Raw genomic sequence first — 18948 nt, forward strand, 5'->3', positions numbered from 1 at the left:
TTCGAAAGTCATTGGTCACATATGTAGCATCAAATCTTGTAACGTATTTTCAGTGAACGAATAAATGAATGTAACATATTTATCTTCGCAGGACAACGACAGTCGTTATAAAATCTCCGCTTACAAGTTACCACGCTATAACGTCGCGGAGGATTGTTTTTCATGTATGGCTGTTAATTTGGACACCCCATTAGTAACCATTCGGCTGGAGTAATATAAAAAGCTCTAGTTTTAAATGACGGGGACGAAAACATTTAGTTTTTTCACTGGAGGCGCCACAGAGTATACCGTTCCGCTTGATTGATCACTGAGGGAAATTTGAATTTCGCTTTAGATTTTCAAAGTTGAGTTGAAATGTTGACGTTTTGATTTCGGCTTTCGCTTTTAATATAACTTTACTTCAGCTGAAATGCAGCTGTAGCAATTACTCTTAGGAACCCTTTTGTAATTTAACATTGTTTCATTATGCCACGTAAGAGCGAGGTAATTCAAATGGATATTCAGCGAGAATTTTGTTCGACGATGCAAGAACTTCGGGAAATCTGGGATGAAATTGGAATTCCGGACGAACAAGTAACAAATGAGTTTTAGAATCTAGTTTTCATTCAAAATTACAAAGACGAAGTTACTTTTTCTGTTATACCACAGTATGTGTGGTTTGTGCCTTGTGGTAATAAATGATCTCACTGATTATGTTGAGTTATCAAGAACACAACAAGCAATATATTGCTGTAAAAACATTAAGATTTTCCACCATTAAAATAAGTTAGCAATAATTTGTGATTGATGGATTACAGAAAACCAAATATTATGTCTAAGAATAAGTGAGTGTAACAAACTGCTGTTTATTATCATTGTGATGTCATAATTGATATTGTTTAGATTGAAACTCGTGGGAAGACGGTCTTGCTTCACATTAGGAACCTTTTCCAAGAGATGGTTTCAGAAGAACAGAATCTAAAAACAAACATGATGAAAAAGATTGAAACTTTCCTGGCAGAAGTTGATGATTTAAATGAAAAAATGCATTTGCCGCCTTATACTATGCCTGAAGGTTTGAATATAATGCAGAAGGAGAAGGAAATCAGGTATTTATATTATATACATGTCATAGGCGCCGATTTTCTTAAATTGCAGAAGAGGCCACGTTTATGATGACGTCATTCGTTTTGCAGAAATTAGGAAAATACGGTATACGCGAGTTTTTATCACTCGCGCCAAAACACGATTAAGCTATACTTTCCATGGCAGCAGTAACAATAACGGCGACTATTAAAGTTTGCCAAAGCTGCTGCCTATCGTTCATGCGGGTATGAAACTGGCAAAATCACACGGTCAAACTCGTTCGCCGTTCTTTGATGGTCGTTGTTTGTACGATACGCACACGAACATTAACGATACCTCAACAAACCTCAATGCTGTTGATTATTACATAGGTCTTAATTTTGTACAGATCTAGTGTTTGTGGGGTTTTTAAATCATTAAAACTGTTTGTTGATCGTTTTTAAGCGATTCGCAACATAGGCTTTGCCTGTCAATCGTTACTTTCGATGACGTATTAATTTTACGAGCAGCTAAAGTTTGTTCCAAAATATGTAGCAAGCACCTATGTCTGCAGATGGCTGTTAAAGTACTTAATTGAATCCAAGGACATCCGCCACGCCAAAAGATTAAACCGATTAAACCAAGTTAAAGCTTTAATGTGTTTAATACAGATCAATGTATGTGTTATTTGTTTTATTTTAATACAGTCGTTGTATAACCGTATTTGCAAAGGCGCTAGCCATATACTCATAGCAAGCTGTTTTAAGTATAAAACTAACGTATGTTCACTTTTCGTTAAAGTTTTAATAAACAGTCTCCACCGTAAACGTAGACTATTCAGTTTGCTTTCTCTTGGATTGCTGATAATGAACGCGTCAAACCGTATTATAACGTCAACAATCGGCGCATCAAATAATAATATGACGCAAATAATCAGCGTGTGAATCGCTACTATGTCGTAACAAAGCATTATGCGTGGACGGGTGTTTGAGAAAAACATTACGGAAAATGATCGTTGTTACGCCAATCGATGGCGTAATAACTCAGTACGTTTGAATATATAGTTCTTTAGCTATTTGCGGGCTTAAAACGACTAGTTCTTTTTAATTTTAAACGGGTTTTATTAATAAAATGCAGTTATACGCAGAAGGTGCTGCACCGTCTGCATAATATCCAGAGTAGGCCGGCCTCGTCTGCACCATATAAAACGGCGCCCATGATACATGTGGTGTTGTATGGTGATAACATATAAACTTCATAGAATGCAAGCCAACCGATTGAACAAATTAAAACGTGAGCGCTTGTGTACATTGGCCTCGTTGAAATCTGTTGAACAAGAATTATGCGATCAGCTTTGTACAACACCATGTTATATTCCATCAACATGTATTCCTAGTGAAGAACAACTCGAACAATTAGTGGTTAGTTTATTTATTATATTAATTATAACTTTAAGTATTAATTAATTATTACCTGGTTAATAATATTTACCAGGACCACATTGAAACCTTAAAATTGGAGAAAGTTCGTCGAAAAGAAGTTTTTGCAACGAAACGAACGGAGATAGTTGATTTATTTGATGAATTGGAGCTTAGACCAGAAACCTCATTTGCACAGGTTGGTATTGCAACATGTATCACACCTGCTGTATATATTCAATATACACAACCTTAGGATCTTGTAACGGATGAACCAGACTCGTTCTATCTTACCTCGAGGAAGATGGATCAGTTGGAAGACCTTCGAAGTGAGCTGTCAATCAAGAAAAACGAGGCTCAACGATTGGTTGAGGATTTGTGGCAAAAGGTCACTTGTTTATGGGAGAGGTTGGAAACACCTGAGAGTGAACGATCTAATGTTCGTGGGGAATGCACAGGTTTTAAACCTCACGTGGTTCAACGGTTACAAGATGTGAGGATAATGTTTGTTTGTATATGACATCACATATTATTATGACATCACAACCACTAATAGGTCCACACAAAGTTGGAACACGAGAAGTTAATTCATTTGAAATCCCTGACTGAGAGATGTAGGTCACAAATCGCAAGTTTGTGGGACAAATGTTTCTACAGCGCTGATCAACGTAACCAGTTCATTCAAGCGTTCGATGAGAATTATACGGTAGATTTGTTGGATAAACACGAAGAGGAATTGGCGAATATGCACGTGAGTTCAACAAAACTGTTTATTGTTGTTCTTATATCTTTACTAAGTAGCTTGCATATCAACCGATGTTACTTTATTTATGGCAACCATAAAACTAAAACGGAATCCACCAATTGCTGATTCATGAATAAAAACCTTCCTTAGCTTAGCCTGGTGTGTTTGCGAACCCAAATGTTTTCTATATACCCCCCCTTACCTACCTAACCCCCTTACCTACCTAACCCCCTTACCTACCTAACCCACTAACCCACCCACCCCACTAACCCACCCAACCACCCAATACACCCACCCCACTAACCCACCCAACCACCTAATACACCCAACCCACCCAATACACCCAACCCCACTAACCCACCCAACCCAATACACCCAACCACCCAACCCACCTAACCCACCCAACCAACCCAACCCACCCACCCCACTAACCCACCCAACCACCCAATAGGGATGTGCTGAAGTTGAAAAAGCTGGGGTTCGCCGAGCGCCGAGCTTCAACGAAAAGCTCGGCACGAGCCCGAGCACCTATGACGTCATCAAGGAGAAAGGCGTACGAGAATGCGTTCCTATTCAGCCGAAAAGCGCCGCTAATCAAAATAATACAGAACACGTGGTTTGCGGTTAAAGACGCGTCTCGCTTTTCATAATTCCTACTGTTGCAAAATGTAAAATTCATACAAAAAGTATTTAATTAAAAAAATATTTATAACTGTTACAGCCAGTGGCACAACTGGCAAGTTTCTACGCATGTTCATCTTGGATAATGTAACGATTATTTACGTCAGAATAAACCTTTACGATCGTTACATCACAAACAAGATTGTTGGAAAACAATCATGTTTTATTCGCTTCCATACGATCTGTAGTTTGTGTATAATTTTTGTTTCTGATGATTAGTTTAATGCAGGTAAATCGCGATTATGTGAGTTTTAATTGGTGCAAATATAAGTGCGAGGAGCGACGCTATCAGTAAATTGGAACCAACATAAATTGTAATATGATATTACAAAGTATCGTCCCGGTCGAGCTTGGACAGAAGCCAAAAAACATCGTTTGATGGCGCCGCACGAGAACCAGAGTTTCATTACGTCATTTTCACGAGAATAAATTCACAACGATTGCTTCGTTTGTTACGTGTGGAATGTATGCTACCGCATGCGTCTTCCTTTATTTCATACGCCGGCGCAGAGTGTAAAAATGTGACGCTGATAAACGATGTTTTGATCTCGTGGTTGGTTGGGCTGCCCAATTTGGGCAGTGGGCACATTCCTCCCGATTGTTATATTATAAAACTTTATAATTAATAGTTACGTTGCGATAGGACACGTGACGTAACAATTGAATGAAAAATTGTTTTAATTCCAAGCGAAGGAATGTTATATTGAATGCAACGCGTGTGTGTGCGTCTTAGCACTTTCTGGCTGCGTGCGTGTCTGTGGTAAAGGTGGCTTAGGGGTTGCAAAACCCTGTGGTTGCAAAACCGTGGTTGCAGCAATTTATATTATTTCATTATAAAAAAGTTTAAGAGTTTTTGGCTTTTTATTTAAAATGTGATACGAAAACATTGGGCGCTCGTGTAATTCGACACCTGCTGTAATTCGATACGGGCAAATTCGCTGACGTTGCGATTCGTTACTTGCGAGAGAGCAAATTCACAACGAACGAAAAATAATTAAAGAGAAAGCTACGTTGACTAGTCTCGGTATCTTTTAGTAGCTTCACTTTTTTCATTTTTAATATTTTTCGCTCTCGCGTGCAACATTATAGCAAAAGGCTCGGCGCTCGGCCCAGTTTTCAGCCGAGCGCCGAGCGTCAAAAAAGGAGACGCTCGGGCACGAGCTTTTGAGTTCGGGCTCGGCTCGGCACATCCCTACCACCCAACCACCCAACCACCCAATACACCCAACCCACCCAATACACCCAACCCCACTAACCCACCCAACCCAATACACAACCCACCCACCCCACTAACCCACCCAACCACCCAACGCACCTAATACACCCCACCCACCCAATACACCCAACCCACTAACCCACCCAACCACCCAACCCCATAATACACTCAGGCATATTACGAGGAGCATCAGGAAATGTTTACGAACGTGAGTCGTTGGCATCAACTATTCGCTCGTATGTTGGAACTGGAGGCACGCGCTCATGACGTAAATCGATTCTCGAATCGCGGAGGCAACTTGTTACAAGAGGAACGAGAAAGAAAGAAGATTCATAAACAGCTTCCCAAGATCGAGGAAGACTTGTTCGCTGCTATCGATGCGTATGTACACAGATATCTTATATTGATGTGTATGTACATAGATATCTTATATTGATGCGTAAACATAGATATCTTATATTGATGTGTATGTACATAGATATCTTATATTGATGTGTAAACATAGATATCTTATATTGATGTGTAAACATAGATATCTTATATTGATGTGTAAACATAAATATCTTATATTTATATCCAAACATAGATATCTTATATTGATGTGCAAACATAGATATCTTATATTTATGTGCAAACATGGATATCTTATATTCAGGTGGGAAGAAAAGAAAGGGGTCCCGTTCCTTGTTGAAGGGACCCGTTTCTCGGACTATGTTCATTCGCAATGGGAAGCGTGTGAAAGAAAGAAAGTGAATGAAAAGTTGATGCGACAAGAGAAGAAGCAACAGGTTCGTTGTTATATATGATGGTAATGATATATGTTGACACATGGGTTTATACTTAGGAACTTCACAGTGAAATGACGTACGGTAGCACGCCCAAAACTCCAACTAAACGTAGATTCATTGGAACGACAACCATTCTTAAAACACCAACAAACTCAGCCAAGAAACCTCGGAACGGACCGCTGGATAATACTTGGAAAACCAACCTTACACCTGCCAATAAAACATCGGCTTCTGTTTATGTTTCACCAGGTAACAATTCTAGTTATGATGTCATAGAACTGGTTATGATGTCATAATACTAATTATGATGTCATAATGCTGGTTATGATGTCAGAAAACTGGTTATGATGTCATAATGCTGGTTATGATGTCATAAAACTGGTTATGATGTCATAATGCTGTTTATGATATCATAAAACTGGTTATATTGTCATAATTTTGTTTATGATGTCATAATACTGGTTATGATGTCATAATGCTGGTTATGATGTCATAATGCTGGTTATGATGTCATAAAACTGGTTATGATGTCATAATACTGGTTATGATTAGAGCATGACCGATTATCGGTTAGCCGATATATCGGCCGCATTTTTGGTGATTTACCGATTATCGGCATGGGCAAAAACCGGCCGATATTATCCGCGCTAAGTAACCAGACGGCCAGCAACGTGTTTACATAAGAATTAATGCAGAGTAATACCTTGTTCATAAATGTAAACTTATTCGTATACCTAATTCAACTCTTTCGTAAAAATCTAACGTATTAAACTAGGTGAAAGCGTCTGATCACGCGTCCACCGCATGTCATGTTTATAAGGCGCGTGTAACCTCGAGGTTACTTTAGGTCACTTACGCGTCTTTACACGTCAACATGATACACAAATAAACTGCATTAGCTGATAAATATAAGGTTTGTTTAATGGAAGGGAGGTAAAATTTATTTGAAAAAATTACAAATTAACCAATTAAGTAATTACAAGTTCACTAATAACTAATTAATAATAATTAAGCCTGTTAGTTGGTTTTTATTAGCTATATCAGATTTTTTCGTTTTAATCAGTCAAGTTTTTTAGGTGCATTAAAATATCGGTTATCGGCAACTGAAATTTACAAAATATCGGTATCGGTTTGAAAAAAGCAATATCGGTCGGGCTCTAGTTATGATGTCATATTGCTGATTATGATGTCATAATGGTGGTAAGGTATGATGTCATAATGCCGGTTATTCAATCACAGGGAAACCTCCAATTTCAACTCGATTACGAGCGCAACAAATGTCTGGTGTCAAACGAAGCGCGAAGAAAGTTCTCGGCGAAAGTAAGTTTAACGTCCGTGAAGTTAAGAAAGGACCCGGGTCAACCAAGAGCGCCCCCGCTGGTGGAAACCTTGATACAACATTCATTAAAAGTTTAAGCACGACGGTTGTTTCATCTGATAAGGCTGAGTCAATTAAATCTGTACCATTACCAGAGTTACATACACCTTACAATCAGTTTGCTGCTGAGATAAACACACAAGCCAAAGATAAGAGAGGAGTTAGGAGCAGTGCTATTGGTGATTATGGGCATAAATATTAACCATGTTGTATTATAGATTTTATTCACAAATGTAGCGCCCCACTGCCCGCGTTTATTTTAATCTTGTTCCTGCTCGCCGTGTTTTAAAGTTTTAACAAAAAGCTTTGCTTCAAGTGAATGTAAATAAATTTATTTTAAAAACTACTCATGCGTTGTTCTGTCACACACATAGTGAATGTTTTTAAATCAATAATAATTGGAACATTATTACCGCTTGTGTGGTATTGTGTTTGCACCAGGTTTACAGAAACAATTTCAATCAATCCTAGATAATTATGTTTATGAACAAAAAAATAATAATACGTGCCGATTTATTTTTAAAGCAAGTACATTTAAACTAATAGATTTGAATGTTATTGTAGACATAATAATTATATATAATTAAACTACCACAAAGCATTTGGTCTCATTCACTTAATGCATTGCCCCGGGCTATTTAGAATCCTCATCGTTTTATGCGATGGTTAGAAGTTATACGGAAGCTGTTGGTATAAATATGTGAACATGAGTTGGTTAGATTATGGATTGAAGACAAGTTACAATAAGTCTAGAACAGCCATTGTTATTTTATTCTTGTTGTTTGTTTTAATGTTTGCGAATCCATTCATTAATTTTGACGTCACAATACATGGAAATGTGACGTCAACAAACAAGTTATTATCTCCCAACAAAAGTTACAACGTATGTTCTATATACACGGGATGGTATATGGATAATACGACCACACCATTGCTTAAACTGAATCAAAGTCGTTATTTGCTGCCAATATTGAAGAATGGACCAAACAACCAGTTATCAGGGTTGAGGGACGCTGTGTATCTCTGCATTAAACTCAACAGGACATTAGTTTTACCAAAGTTTTATAAACATCGAACGGACACGTAAGTTTAATATACAGCCAATGACGTAATAATGACGTCATATGTTTCAGCGACCCGGGACTTGAAGTCAATCAAGCGCATCGAATTGACATACGTCATTTCCGGAAGTTAATATCGTTTGTGACGTATGATGAGTTCCGCTTACGTTGCCATGGTAACATCAACGCTGTGTTTCGAGTTCGTAACGTTTCTATAACTAGATATAGATCATATGAAGATAGAATTCATATGAAGATACTCCAGGATAAGGTTGGTAACTACAGTCGTTACTTCGATTCATTTCTTTGTTTGTTCTGTAGCAGCACTATGGTAGCAGTAAGCAGTGGCGTTTTAAGATATTGAAGCCCCTCGCAAGGCTTGTATCTTGTATGTGGCCCCTTCTTTATCAATATATCTGTTAAATCAATACATCTCAAACTGTTACATAGGTCTCAGTAATAAAACGCTGTATATTTGTATATTAGTTTTAAAAAAAGGTGCATTATTGTTAAAAATTAACTTTAAAAATAAATGTAATTAATGAATGAAATAAAGAAAAGCATGTTTTGTAACCATAACACACTACCTCGTATATGTATATTCTGGTGGCTTATGATGTAATAATCGAACAGTTGGATTATATTAATATTTCATCATGCTTAAAATTCTGCATCACCATTTTATTAGCGATTTTATCATATACTCAATAACAACTTAGTGGTTTACCATATTTGTGCATACAAGTGCAAACACCTGTTTTTTATCGGGTATTATAGTGGGCATCTAATTTGTGTGGCCCTCGCAGCTGCGAGGTTCGTGGGGTCTATAATACGCCACTGACAAGGTTCCTACATGTTTGTTGATTTTTCGTATTCATCTGTTTTCTATTTTAACAAGTGTTCCAGGGCGCCAACTGTGCAGTGGCTTGTATTTATTAATTACTCCTAATTAACATATTTATTAATTAGCACAATTTACGACGTGACGTCATTGAATATCCAGTAAATCCTCAATTAATGAAAAAAAGAATTTTAAGTTTGGAACCGAGGTTGGATGTTGTAAAAAGATATTATGGAAGCGAGGTTTGTAGGTGTTCCAACATGTAATATAGTTCTGCGGGGATTGAAGGTTTCTGTTTCAGCAGAAAAATACTAGTAACCAATTATCACAACGCAAAATTGCCTAATAAAACAACAAGGCTACTATTGTAATAAACTAATTTATGTGGGCATTGATGTTGTATAAATGCATGTAATACCCAAGTTATATACAGATACCCTGTGCAATATACGCGGAACCATTCGGTAATATTCAGTTTAACCATTATGCTGTGGAAGGGGAAGAACCTAAAGTGATAAGTAAGATTAAATGAACTTATTTATCCTAGGCAGCCATCATAACATAAGTGTTACTACAGACACCACTGATGATCCTCGCCTGTACACCCAGATTGTTCGCTTTACAAAACCTCCACCACATGTTGCGGATATGACATCATCATTTATTTATGATGTCATCAAAAGTGATTACGTCACTGTACATTGGCGTTATGACAAATCTGATTGGATGTCTAGGTATTATTGCTTGTAAACAAGGTTGTACTTCATGTTTAACATTCACCCACAGTTGTAATAATCAACGTGCAAATGCAAACCGGATGAAACTTTGCGATAAAATCCGAAGCATCACACCAGATGATGTATCAGATGGTATAATAAGAGGGATTGATGATGTCATAAATAGATGTAATTGTAATGTCATACACAACGTTTACATTGCATCACCTCCATCACAATACCCTCTTATGACAAAGTTACAAGAAATACTTCATGATCGACATGTGAGTCCATTGTTATAATTACCTCATATTGGCAGTTATTGATAACACTAGAATGAATAATATAACTTATTTAATATTTATCCTCGCATGGCGGGAAAACGACAGTCATTATAACACAGGTGTTCTGTTTCATACACCTTGTGCCCGCTTACCAGTTACCACGTATGTAACTTATTTATCCTGGTATGGCGGGGCAAAGACAATCGTTATAACACGGGTGTTCTGTTTCTCACATTTCGTGCCCGCTTACAAGTTACCATGTATGTAACTTTGTGGGTGATTTTTTATGTATGGCTGAAAATGTGGACAAGCCATTAGTGACCACAGAGCAGTTGCCATTAAATGTCTTGCACAAGCACACATGTGCCCCAATGGTAACAGCAACAAGTTCTGAACCCACTACCCCTGGGTTAGAGCTAGATACTACAGACTATTGTGACGTAACAAACAAACAACTTTCACATTTAGAATGTTACAATGCATTATGGGAAACATCTGCATGATTACATTCTCCATAACTTTGGACAATGTAGTTGGTTACGTCAGAATTTCAATGATATTTTATCAACCATTGAAATGCAGCTTTGCATTAATTCCAAGGTCTTTTACAGGTAAGTTGTTCTGTTTGTTTATTGTAAGTTTAATAATGTAAACTATACAGAGCCACTGCATCAAGTTGGTCCAACAATGTTGTGATGTTACGACAGCGTCAACTGTTCGATCGGCCATTTCTTAGTTTAATCAAGAATCTATGACAAATATTTATTTCATTAAAACATTACAAATATGTAACTCTGATTCATGAGGTTGGGTGGGTTTGGGTGTATCTTTATATATGAATGAATGTAACTATTTTATCCTCGCGTGGCCGGAAAACGACAGTCGTTATCACACGGGTTTAACACCTCGTGCCAGCTTACGAGTTACCATGTATGTTACTTTGTGGGTAATTATTTTTTTGGATTTTTTCTTCTTTTTTTTATATATTTCTGATAATTTAGACAACCCATTAGTAACCACTGGGTTGGAGCAATTGCCGTTAAGTGTTTTGCCCAAGGACACATACGCCTATACAATGGTAGCAGCATCGAGCCTTGAATCCATTACCTCTGGGTTACAGGCAGGCGCGCTAACCATTATACCACGGCGCCTTTATAGATAGTTCGTTTAGAACTAATATATTGCCGTTACGAGGTTTTCATAGTGGCTGCGATGTTATTGTTGAGTTTATGTAATTACAGATGTAGTTAAGAGTTGTTGTAGTTAAGAATGTTTAATTGCTCTATTTACCCTCGGTGTAATTCCTCAAAAAAAACATATTTCTTGCGCGCCCACTACAGTTCATAGGTACATTAAATTTTATCCGCTAGTTTTGCTAGAGAAAATCTAACAAAGGGGAGTTGTAAACATTGCTCTTTAATCTAGTCTATGGCAACCCACACTTTAAACAGTATTAGGATGAAACAGTTAGAAAATCGTCTACATTATAATCTTAACACCATATTGTCAAGATTGGTGCTTGCTTTCATACAAACAAATGAAGTTAATGGCAACAGCGGGCAACTTTGAAATGAGGTGAGTACTTACTGCTCAGCACTGCAAAGTGTATCTGGGAAGCAGTTTGTAACTACTTTGATAACTTACAAGTAATTGTATTAAAAAGTTAGTTTAAGTAATAGTTCAGTTCACTGTAATGTTATAATTTTTGATTATTGTTGTTATCTAAAACTAGTTTAAGCTTTTGGCGAATTCGACATTTGCATGACGTAAGAAGTTGATTCGACTTCTTGCGGTCAAAGGTGAAATAATTGGCGGAAAAGCGCGCCAAACCGAGGTCGAAGTTTCTAGAAGTCGCTGTATGTAAGATAGCGAGTGTTTGCTAGGATTAGTTGTTGCGATGCCAAGAATCACGAATTGTTGGTTGGTTTTGAATGCTAAAGAAAGGTTTGTTTTTATATTTGTAGCCTCTGGTAAAACTAAAGTTAATTTTTAATACGAACGGCACTGGGTTAATTGATTTACGTAAAATCCCCTACGCATCTTTTCAATAGCAAACTATGTTCTAATAATTAAGTTTGGTGTTAGTGAAGAATCCGCCCCTAAGTTATCTGCTAACCATTAAACAGTAACTAAGCCCCTATAACCTCTAACACTTCCCACCAGCCTAATCTGTAACATACGGGAGGATTCTCCACAAGTGAAAGTTTGTTTAAAACATAATAAAAACCAACTATATTTAAATCATGATAACAGCCATGTTATACCTGTGGGGCAACAAACCAAACTACATGCTAACCAAGTGTGCTAATCAATCTGTATTCCTTTTTATTGACCAAAGATACAAATTTCTCACAGACAATGTTTGTTGTTACATTATGATGCTTATGGCATCACAAAGCATTTGGTTAGTACATCGCCTGTTTGTTCTAAGATGTAAAATACCCAGGGTTTAATTTTGTTAGTTTAGGTATGTCATGTATAATAGTAACCACGGGCACCATGCCACAATGTGTATGGTGTACAACACATATCATGGGCACCATGCCACAATGTGTATGGTGTGCAACACATATCACGGGCACCATGCCACAATGTATGGTGTGCAACACATATCATGGGCACCATGCCACAATGTATGGTGTGCAACACATATCATGGGCACCATGCCACAATGTATGGTGTGCAACACATATCATGGGCACCATGCCACAATGTATGGTGTGCAACACATATCATGGGCACCATGCCACAATGTAAGGTGTGCAACACATATCATGGGTACCATGCCACAATGTATGGTGTGCAACACATATCATGGGCACCATGCCACAATGTATGGTGTGCAACACATATCATGGGCACCATGCCACAATGTATGGTGTGCAACACATATCATGGGCACCATGCCACAATGTATGGTGTGCAACACATATCATGGGCCCCATGCCACAACGTATGGTGTCTGGTGTGCAACACATATCATGGGTACCATGCCACAAAGTAAGGTGTGCAACACATATCATGGGCACCATGCCACAATGTATGGTGTGCAACACATATCATGGGCACCATGCCACAATGTAAGGTGTGCAACACATATCATGGGCACCATGCCACAATGTAAGGTGTGCAACACATATCATGGGCACCATGCCACAATGTAAGGTGTGCAACACATATCATGGGCACCATGCCACAATGTATGGTGTGCAACACATATCATGGGCACCATGCCACAATGTATGGTGTGCAACACATATCATGGGCACCATGCCACAACGTATGGTGTGCAACACATATCATGGGCACCATGCCACAACGTATGGTGTGCAACTCATATCATGGGCACCATGCCACAATGTATGGTGTGCAACACATATCATGGGCACCATGCCACAATGTATGGTGTGCAACACATATCATGGGCACCATGCCACAACGTATGGTGTGCAACACATATCATGGGCACCATGCCACAACGTATGGTGTGCAACACATATCATGGGCACCATGCCACAACGTATGGTGTGCAACTCATATCATGGGCACCATGCCACAATGTATGGTGTGCAACACATATCATGGGCACCATGCCACAATGTATGGTGTGAAACACATACCATGGGCACCATGCAACAATGTATGGTGTGCAACACATATCATGGGCACCATGCCACAACGTATGGTGTGCAACTCATATCATGGGCACCATGCCACAATGTATGGTGTGCAACACATATCATGGGCACCATGCCACAACGTATGGTGTGCAACACATATCATGGGCACCATGCCACAACGTATGGTGTGCAACTCATATCATGGGCACCATGCCACAACGTATGGTGTGCAACTCATATCATGGGCACCATGCCACAATGTATGGTGTGCAACACATATCATGGGCACCATGCCACAATGTAAGGTGTGCAACACATATCATGGGCACCATGCCACAACGTATGGTGTGCAACTCATATCATGGGCACCATGCCACAATGTATGGTGTGCAACACATATCATGGGCACCATGCCACAATGTAAGGTGTGCAACACATATCATGGGCAGGCACCATGCCACAATGTATGGTGTGCAACACATATCATGGGCACCATGCCACAATGTATGGTGTGAAACACATACCATGGGCACCATGCAACAATGTATGGTGTGAAACACAAATTTTATACCTTTGGATTGCCCAATCAGCCAACAAGGTCTAACCTGTGACAACTATATGAATAAACTCCAGATTCCTGTACCTCTTCGTTTATTTATCTACATATGTAATTGCTTTGATAACTCAAACAAAAATAATTTGTCCTTTTTAAACAGTGACCAAAACCACTCCAAAAGAAAGCCGTGGGTAATTATACCATGCTACAATAGAATGGACAACGACCCGTATATTGACCATCATCATGCAAAAGCTACACAACTTGTGAAGGTAATTTGTTGTTTATATCCTGGGCTGGACTTGAACCCAGCACTTTCTCTGCATTGTATGCTTTGAAGTTAGTTAAAACATTTTAATTTTGTTTAATTTATTACAAAAGTATTTCTGCAAGGTGTTTTTGGTATCTATGCTGCCACCTTGTGGCAGTTGTTTTGTCAACAAACAAACTCATGTGTTCTGTACCACCTCAGGATAATTGCGCTTTGCGTCTCTTGTTGCACATTACTTATCCACGGGCCACGGTTGTTGTATAATTACTTACGTTTGTTGCAGCATAAGTAGAATATCTTGTAGAGTATTCATAAGATCTTCATATTTACGAAGTTATAAAGAATCTATAAGATTTGTTGGGAAAATTATGTAAGTGTCCATATTTATTGTTAAGGTATTTATAATTTATCTGTTTACCCTCTGTGTGATGACCTGTTTTAATATTATGACTGGCGTGTTTGATCTAAACATAACATTTAGTTGAAAACAACTCCAGTTTAATTGCTTGCGCACGTCTTCTTCAGTTTGTATGTACAGCAAATATAATCCGCTAGTTTTGCTAGAAATAATTCTACACTGGGGAATCAAGAAGATTGGTTGCGAAAAATATGTAACAAAGCTGCAAGTATTATCCATATTACAGCAGGGGACATAGAAATAATTATACTGCATTATATTGTGTTTAGAATACATACAAGTATTTATAAAAATAATATATAGATATTTCATATTTGTGAATTTCTGGTAACTTGCGTTTTTTACGGCCCTAAAATTATGTTAAAAAACCTTTCCACGTTTACCTGCTCTCGTACGCCCTCTGTTGTATTTTAGTATGGGAAGTATAATCCGCTAGTTTTGGAGGCGCGTATTTTAAAACGGCGGGACGTAAACATTGTGGGGATAACCCAGCGGTTCATAAAGACTAAATTAAACAGATAAACAGTGAAGTATTTTGCCCTCTAATTCTGAACCTAAAGTAAACTCTGTACTGCCCCACGTGGTAAGTATGTTTTTACCCACAATTCCCATAACTCCGAAACGTCGGAAAGATCATGTAAGTATATTTAATCTAAAGTTTACTGTTTGTGTTTTTTCCACTAGTTGTACTTGTAGCTACTAAATGTTGTTCAATGTAACTCTTAAAAATCCGATTCAGGTTTTTGTTCCCTATTTGGTAAACTAATTGCTATCTCCATGCTGCCGCACGTGGTATACATACAATTTACCCACAATTCCAATATATTAAAAACGTAGTCGAAAAGATTGTGTTCGTTTCTCTATTTTTAATCCATTTTAATCTGCTTCAGTTTTTATATTGTAGCACATAATAATGGAAATAATTCAAATATATTGTACTGTGTATTATAATATATTTGTAGATATGATATAATTTACAATCAAGAAGACTGGTTGGGAAGATTATGTAAGTATCTTAGCATTATTTATTCCGCCGTAATCTGCTTATATTATTCATACCACAGCATGGGTTACGGGTATATCTTAAACCCGTTGTTTTGTGTGTTATCTATACGGTATATCTAAAATTCAGTTGATTGGTTGGTAAGAATGCATAAGTATGTTTAATCTTCCTGTTTCTCTTTTGAATAATTTACAAACAGATTTAGTAAAAAAAACATTTGCAAAATGAGGCAGATTAGTGTAAATACTAATTTAGGTAAATGTATTCACGTAAAATCGATCTTAGTTGTTATGATTTTCAATCCTAAACCAATTGTTAACTCTATACTGCCACATGCGGTATGAATGAATGAATGAATGAAACTTACTTTATCCTCGCGTGGCCGGAAACCGACAGTCGTTATCACACGGGTTTAACACCTCGTGCCAGCTTACGAGTTACCATGTATCTTACTTTGTGGGTAATTATTTTTTTGGGATTTTTTTCTTTTTTTTATGTATTTCTGATAATTTAGACAACCCATTAGTAACCACTGGGTTGGAGCAATTGCCGTTAAGTGTCTTGCCCAAGGACACATACGCCCACAATGGTAGCAGCATCGAGCCTTGAACCCATTACCTCTGGGTTACAGGCAGGCGCGCTAACCACTATACCACGGCGCCGGACAAATATATGCATTTATATGCATTTTTTGTATATATGCATTTTACCTACAGTTCCCATATTCTAAAGACGTGGTCAGAAAGATTGTGTTCGTTCCTCCCATTGTTTAATTCATCCTAATTTGCTTTATCGATCATATACGATTTATGGTAAATCAACTGGTAACTCCATGCTGCCGCACGTGGTATGCATGCATTTTGACCACAATTTAAATATTTGGAATACGTGGTCAGAAAGATTATATTTAAGTGTCTAAAATAATCTGCTGATATTATCCATATTATAGAGCACAAGTTATATAGTAGGGTGGACGAAGATGGGACACCTTAAGCACATATTATCCAAATATCCTGATCGTGTTTTAAACAATTAACAATGGTCTATAACAGTGGTTCCCAAACTTTTTTTTCACCCGGCGCCACTTGAGCTATTCAAAATGTTTGCGGCGCACTTAGCCAAAGGTCTTAGAAATAAAAACGCATTTTTACAGTTTTATCGTGTATTTTAAGATTAGGCTCGTTTAAGCATATGAAACTTAAGCATATGAAAAGTGTTGTACCACAGTCTGGACATGATTATTGCAAACCGAAAGAAATAATTGGCATTGTTACGTAATATACAAATCTACTGTACAGATAGAAATGCGAAAACAAACTTTTTAAATTTTATTATTGAACAAACACGTTGGATTTTTATATAAAACAACAATTTATATTGCAATAAAATATTAATACAAATCAATTATCTCGACCATGCTAAATTGGAAATGTTTCTGCAAATTTTCACGGCGCACTTGACGAGTTGCGTCGGCGCACTAGTGCGCCGCGGCGCCCACTTTGGGAACCGCGGGTCTATAAGATTCGTGAGGATATAGTTTTATAAGTCTTTGAATGTTTCTTATTTACTATAAATGGGGTAAGAAAATGGAGTTAAAAGGTGTCCCATCTTCCCCCACCCACTGTAGGTATATTATATTTGTTTAAGTAATTCTATCTGTTTAGCTTTTGTGTAATTTCCCCAATTTAAGATTATATTTAGCATGAAACAACTCTAAATTGACTAGGTGTAAAAACTTAGTCATTTTGGACACTAATGACAAACCAGCAGTTAACTCTAGGCAGCAACATCGATTAGTTCAACTGCCGCCATCTTGTTTCCAAAAACAGCGACGTTCGCAATGAATTTAAACGAACTTGTTTTTGTTTGCGATTTCCTTCTGTGGAAAGGCGTATAATAATTTATATGTATCTTATCGAACATAGTTTGCGAAAAATATATAAAACTACCCTCATTAAATGACTAAAATGTATTTACCGCTTCTAAATATTATGCTGCCACATGAAGTGTACATACATTTTACCCACAGTTCAATTTCCCGTTTAGGGGGGGGGGGCGCCTAAACAGATTTTTGGTTTCTTCCGTGTTTTAAACCATCTTAATCTGCTTTAATTAATAATATTAGAGCACGAGTTATAAAAATATGTTTAATATATTGTGTATTATAGAATCTAGATACGGCATTATCAAGAACAAAGGATCAAAATTCCAATGGGGGAGCACGTATTAAGCTAATTAGCATAGTACCCTAGCCTCTTTACTACGACGGTCGACTGAGCTCGATTGAAAACCAACCAGAAGTAACAAACAAAGCGAGTTTCTATCATTAATTACTTATTAATTTGACGATTTTATACCTTTATGGTTTATAAGACTAAGCTTAGTCAAAATTAATATTTCGAATACACTCGATTAATCAATGTACATTGTAAGTATGAATTAGCGCCTTAGGTAAATAGAAAAGTAATCGTTGATTACTCGCTAATTAGGTTATATGCAGTAGGGTTTATTAAGTTATGCTTAGCTCTAAATACTTTATAAAGTGCAATCATTTAATTAAAGATTAAGATGCATTTTTAATTTGGCGCATTTAATTAAACAGTAAAGTAACGTTAATTAATCGCTAATTATGCGGTTTTAATTCTGAAAATTTAGTCTAAAAATTATAATTATATATTATGATTTGATTTCAATAAAGAGATTAAAGAATAAATGCTGAATTCAAGAATTGAGGCAAGTGCGGAAAAGGGTTGCGCAAAATGCTTCCACACGTGGTATATTTCCATTTTACCCACAATGCATATTTCCTAAAAACGTCGCCGAATAGATTATGTTAATAACTTCTATTGTTGGGGTAATAATAATATTATTTATATATCAGCACAAGTTACAGTAATGTTTGAAGTTG

At 37.4% G+C, this 18948-nt stretch overlaps 3 protein-coding genes and 1 long non-coding RNA gene across 8 annotated transcripts in view; 3 read left to right on the plus strand and 1 right to left on the minus strand.

Annotated features, from left to right (window-relative positions):
- Positions 1 to 353: 353 nt before the first annotated feature.
- Positions 354 to 7616, plus strand: LOC149730470 (protein regulator of cytokinesis 1-like). The gene is made up of 10 exons (XM_089887041.1): positions 354 to 573; positions 883 to 1088; positions 2306 to 2465; positions 2539 to 2661; positions 2719 to 2955; positions 3019 to 3213; positions 5277 to 5485; positions 5760 to 5892; positions 5949 to 6141; positions 7132 to 7616. The coding sequence occupies exons 1-10, from the start codon at positions 466 to 468 to the stop codon at positions 7470 to 7472; spliced, it is 1905 nt and encodes a 634-aa protein (XP_089743167.1). The 5' UTR covers positions 354 to 465; the 3' UTR covers positions 7473 to 7616.
- A 303-nt stretch (positions 7617 to 7919) lies between these two features.
- LOC149730471 (uncharacterized) lies at positions 7920 to 10964 on the plus strand. The gene is made up of 8 exons (XM_089887047.1): positions 7920 to 8353; positions 8404 to 8602; positions 9301 to 9414; positions 9606 to 9690; positions 9750 to 9906; positions 9959 to 10172; positions 10641 to 10783; positions 10834 to 10964. Exons 1-8 carry the CDS (start codon positions 7977 to 7979, stop codon positions 10925 to 10927), a joined length of 1383 nt encoding a protein of 460 aa, XP_089743173.1. The 5' UTR covers positions 7920 to 7976; the 3' UTR covers positions 10928 to 10964.
- LOC149730472 (uncharacterized) lies at positions 10787 to 17558 on the minus strand. Its single transcript, XR_016385882.1, has 2 exons — positions 16475 to 17558; positions 10787 to 11087 (listed from the first exon to the last, which is right to left on the minus strand). It is a non-coding gene; the product is annotated as an uncharacterized LOC149730472 (long non-coding RNA).
- The window catches only part of LOC149730473 (uncharacterized), a 9747-nt gene continuing 1907 nt past the window's right edge, over positions 11109 to 18948 (plus strand). The window contains exons 1-4 of one of the 5 annotated variants that reach the window (XR_016385880.1): positions 11109 to 12116; positions 14509 to 14620; positions 14903 to 16043; positions 18209 to 18464. Coding sequence is in view for 2 of the 5 variants with exons in the window: in XM_089887066.1 (XP_089743192.1) it covers positions 12070 to 12116; positions 14509 to 14620; positions 18209 to 18292 (243 nt within the window). In the remaining 3 variants the exon portion in view is untranslated. Of the gene's footprint in view, positions 12117 to 14508; positions 14621 to 14902; positions 16044 to 18208; positions 18465 to 18948 lie in introns of those variants that run through there. The other 4 variants (XR_016385879.1, XR_016385881.1, XM_089887066.1 and 1 more) reach the window with 4 other exon arrangements.

This window comes from Ciona robusta, chromosome 10 (genome assembly GCF_009617815.1).
Source record: "Ciona robusta chromosome 10, ASM961781v2".
Taxonomy (NCBI): domain Eukaryota; kingdom Metazoa; phylum Chordata; class Ascidiacea; order Phlebobranchia; family Cionidae; genus Ciona; species Ciona robusta.

What these genes read in the sequence shown, in the direction of transcription:
- LOC149730470 (XM_089887041.1), top strand. Translation starts at nt 466, where the DNA reads ATGCCACGTAAGAGCGAGGTAATTCAAATGGATATTCAGCGAGAATTT. An exon ending in TTGGAATTCCGGACGAACAA is followed by an intron (nt 574 to 882) that starts GTAACAAATGAG and finishes GATATTGTTTAG; the next exon opens with ATTGAAACTCGTGGGAAGAC. An exon ending in TGGTTCAACGGTTACAAGAT is followed by an intron (nt 2,956 to 3,018) that starts GTGAGGATAATG and finishes AACCACTAATAG; the next exon opens with GTCCACACAAAGTTGGAACA.
- LOC149730471 (XM_089887047.1), top strand. Translation starts at nt 7,977, where the DNA reads ATGAGTTGGTTAGATTATGGATTGAAGACAAGTTACAATAAGTCTAGA. An exon ending in AAATCTGATTGGATGTCTAG is followed by an intron (nt 9,907 to 9,958) that starts GTATTATTGCTT and finishes ATTCACCCACAG; the next exon opens with TTGTAATAATCAACGTGCAA. An exon ending in AAATACTTCATGATCGACAT is followed by an intron (nt 10,173 to 10,640) that starts GTGAGTCCATTG and finishes TTTCACATTTAG; the next exon opens with AATGTTACAATGCATTATGG.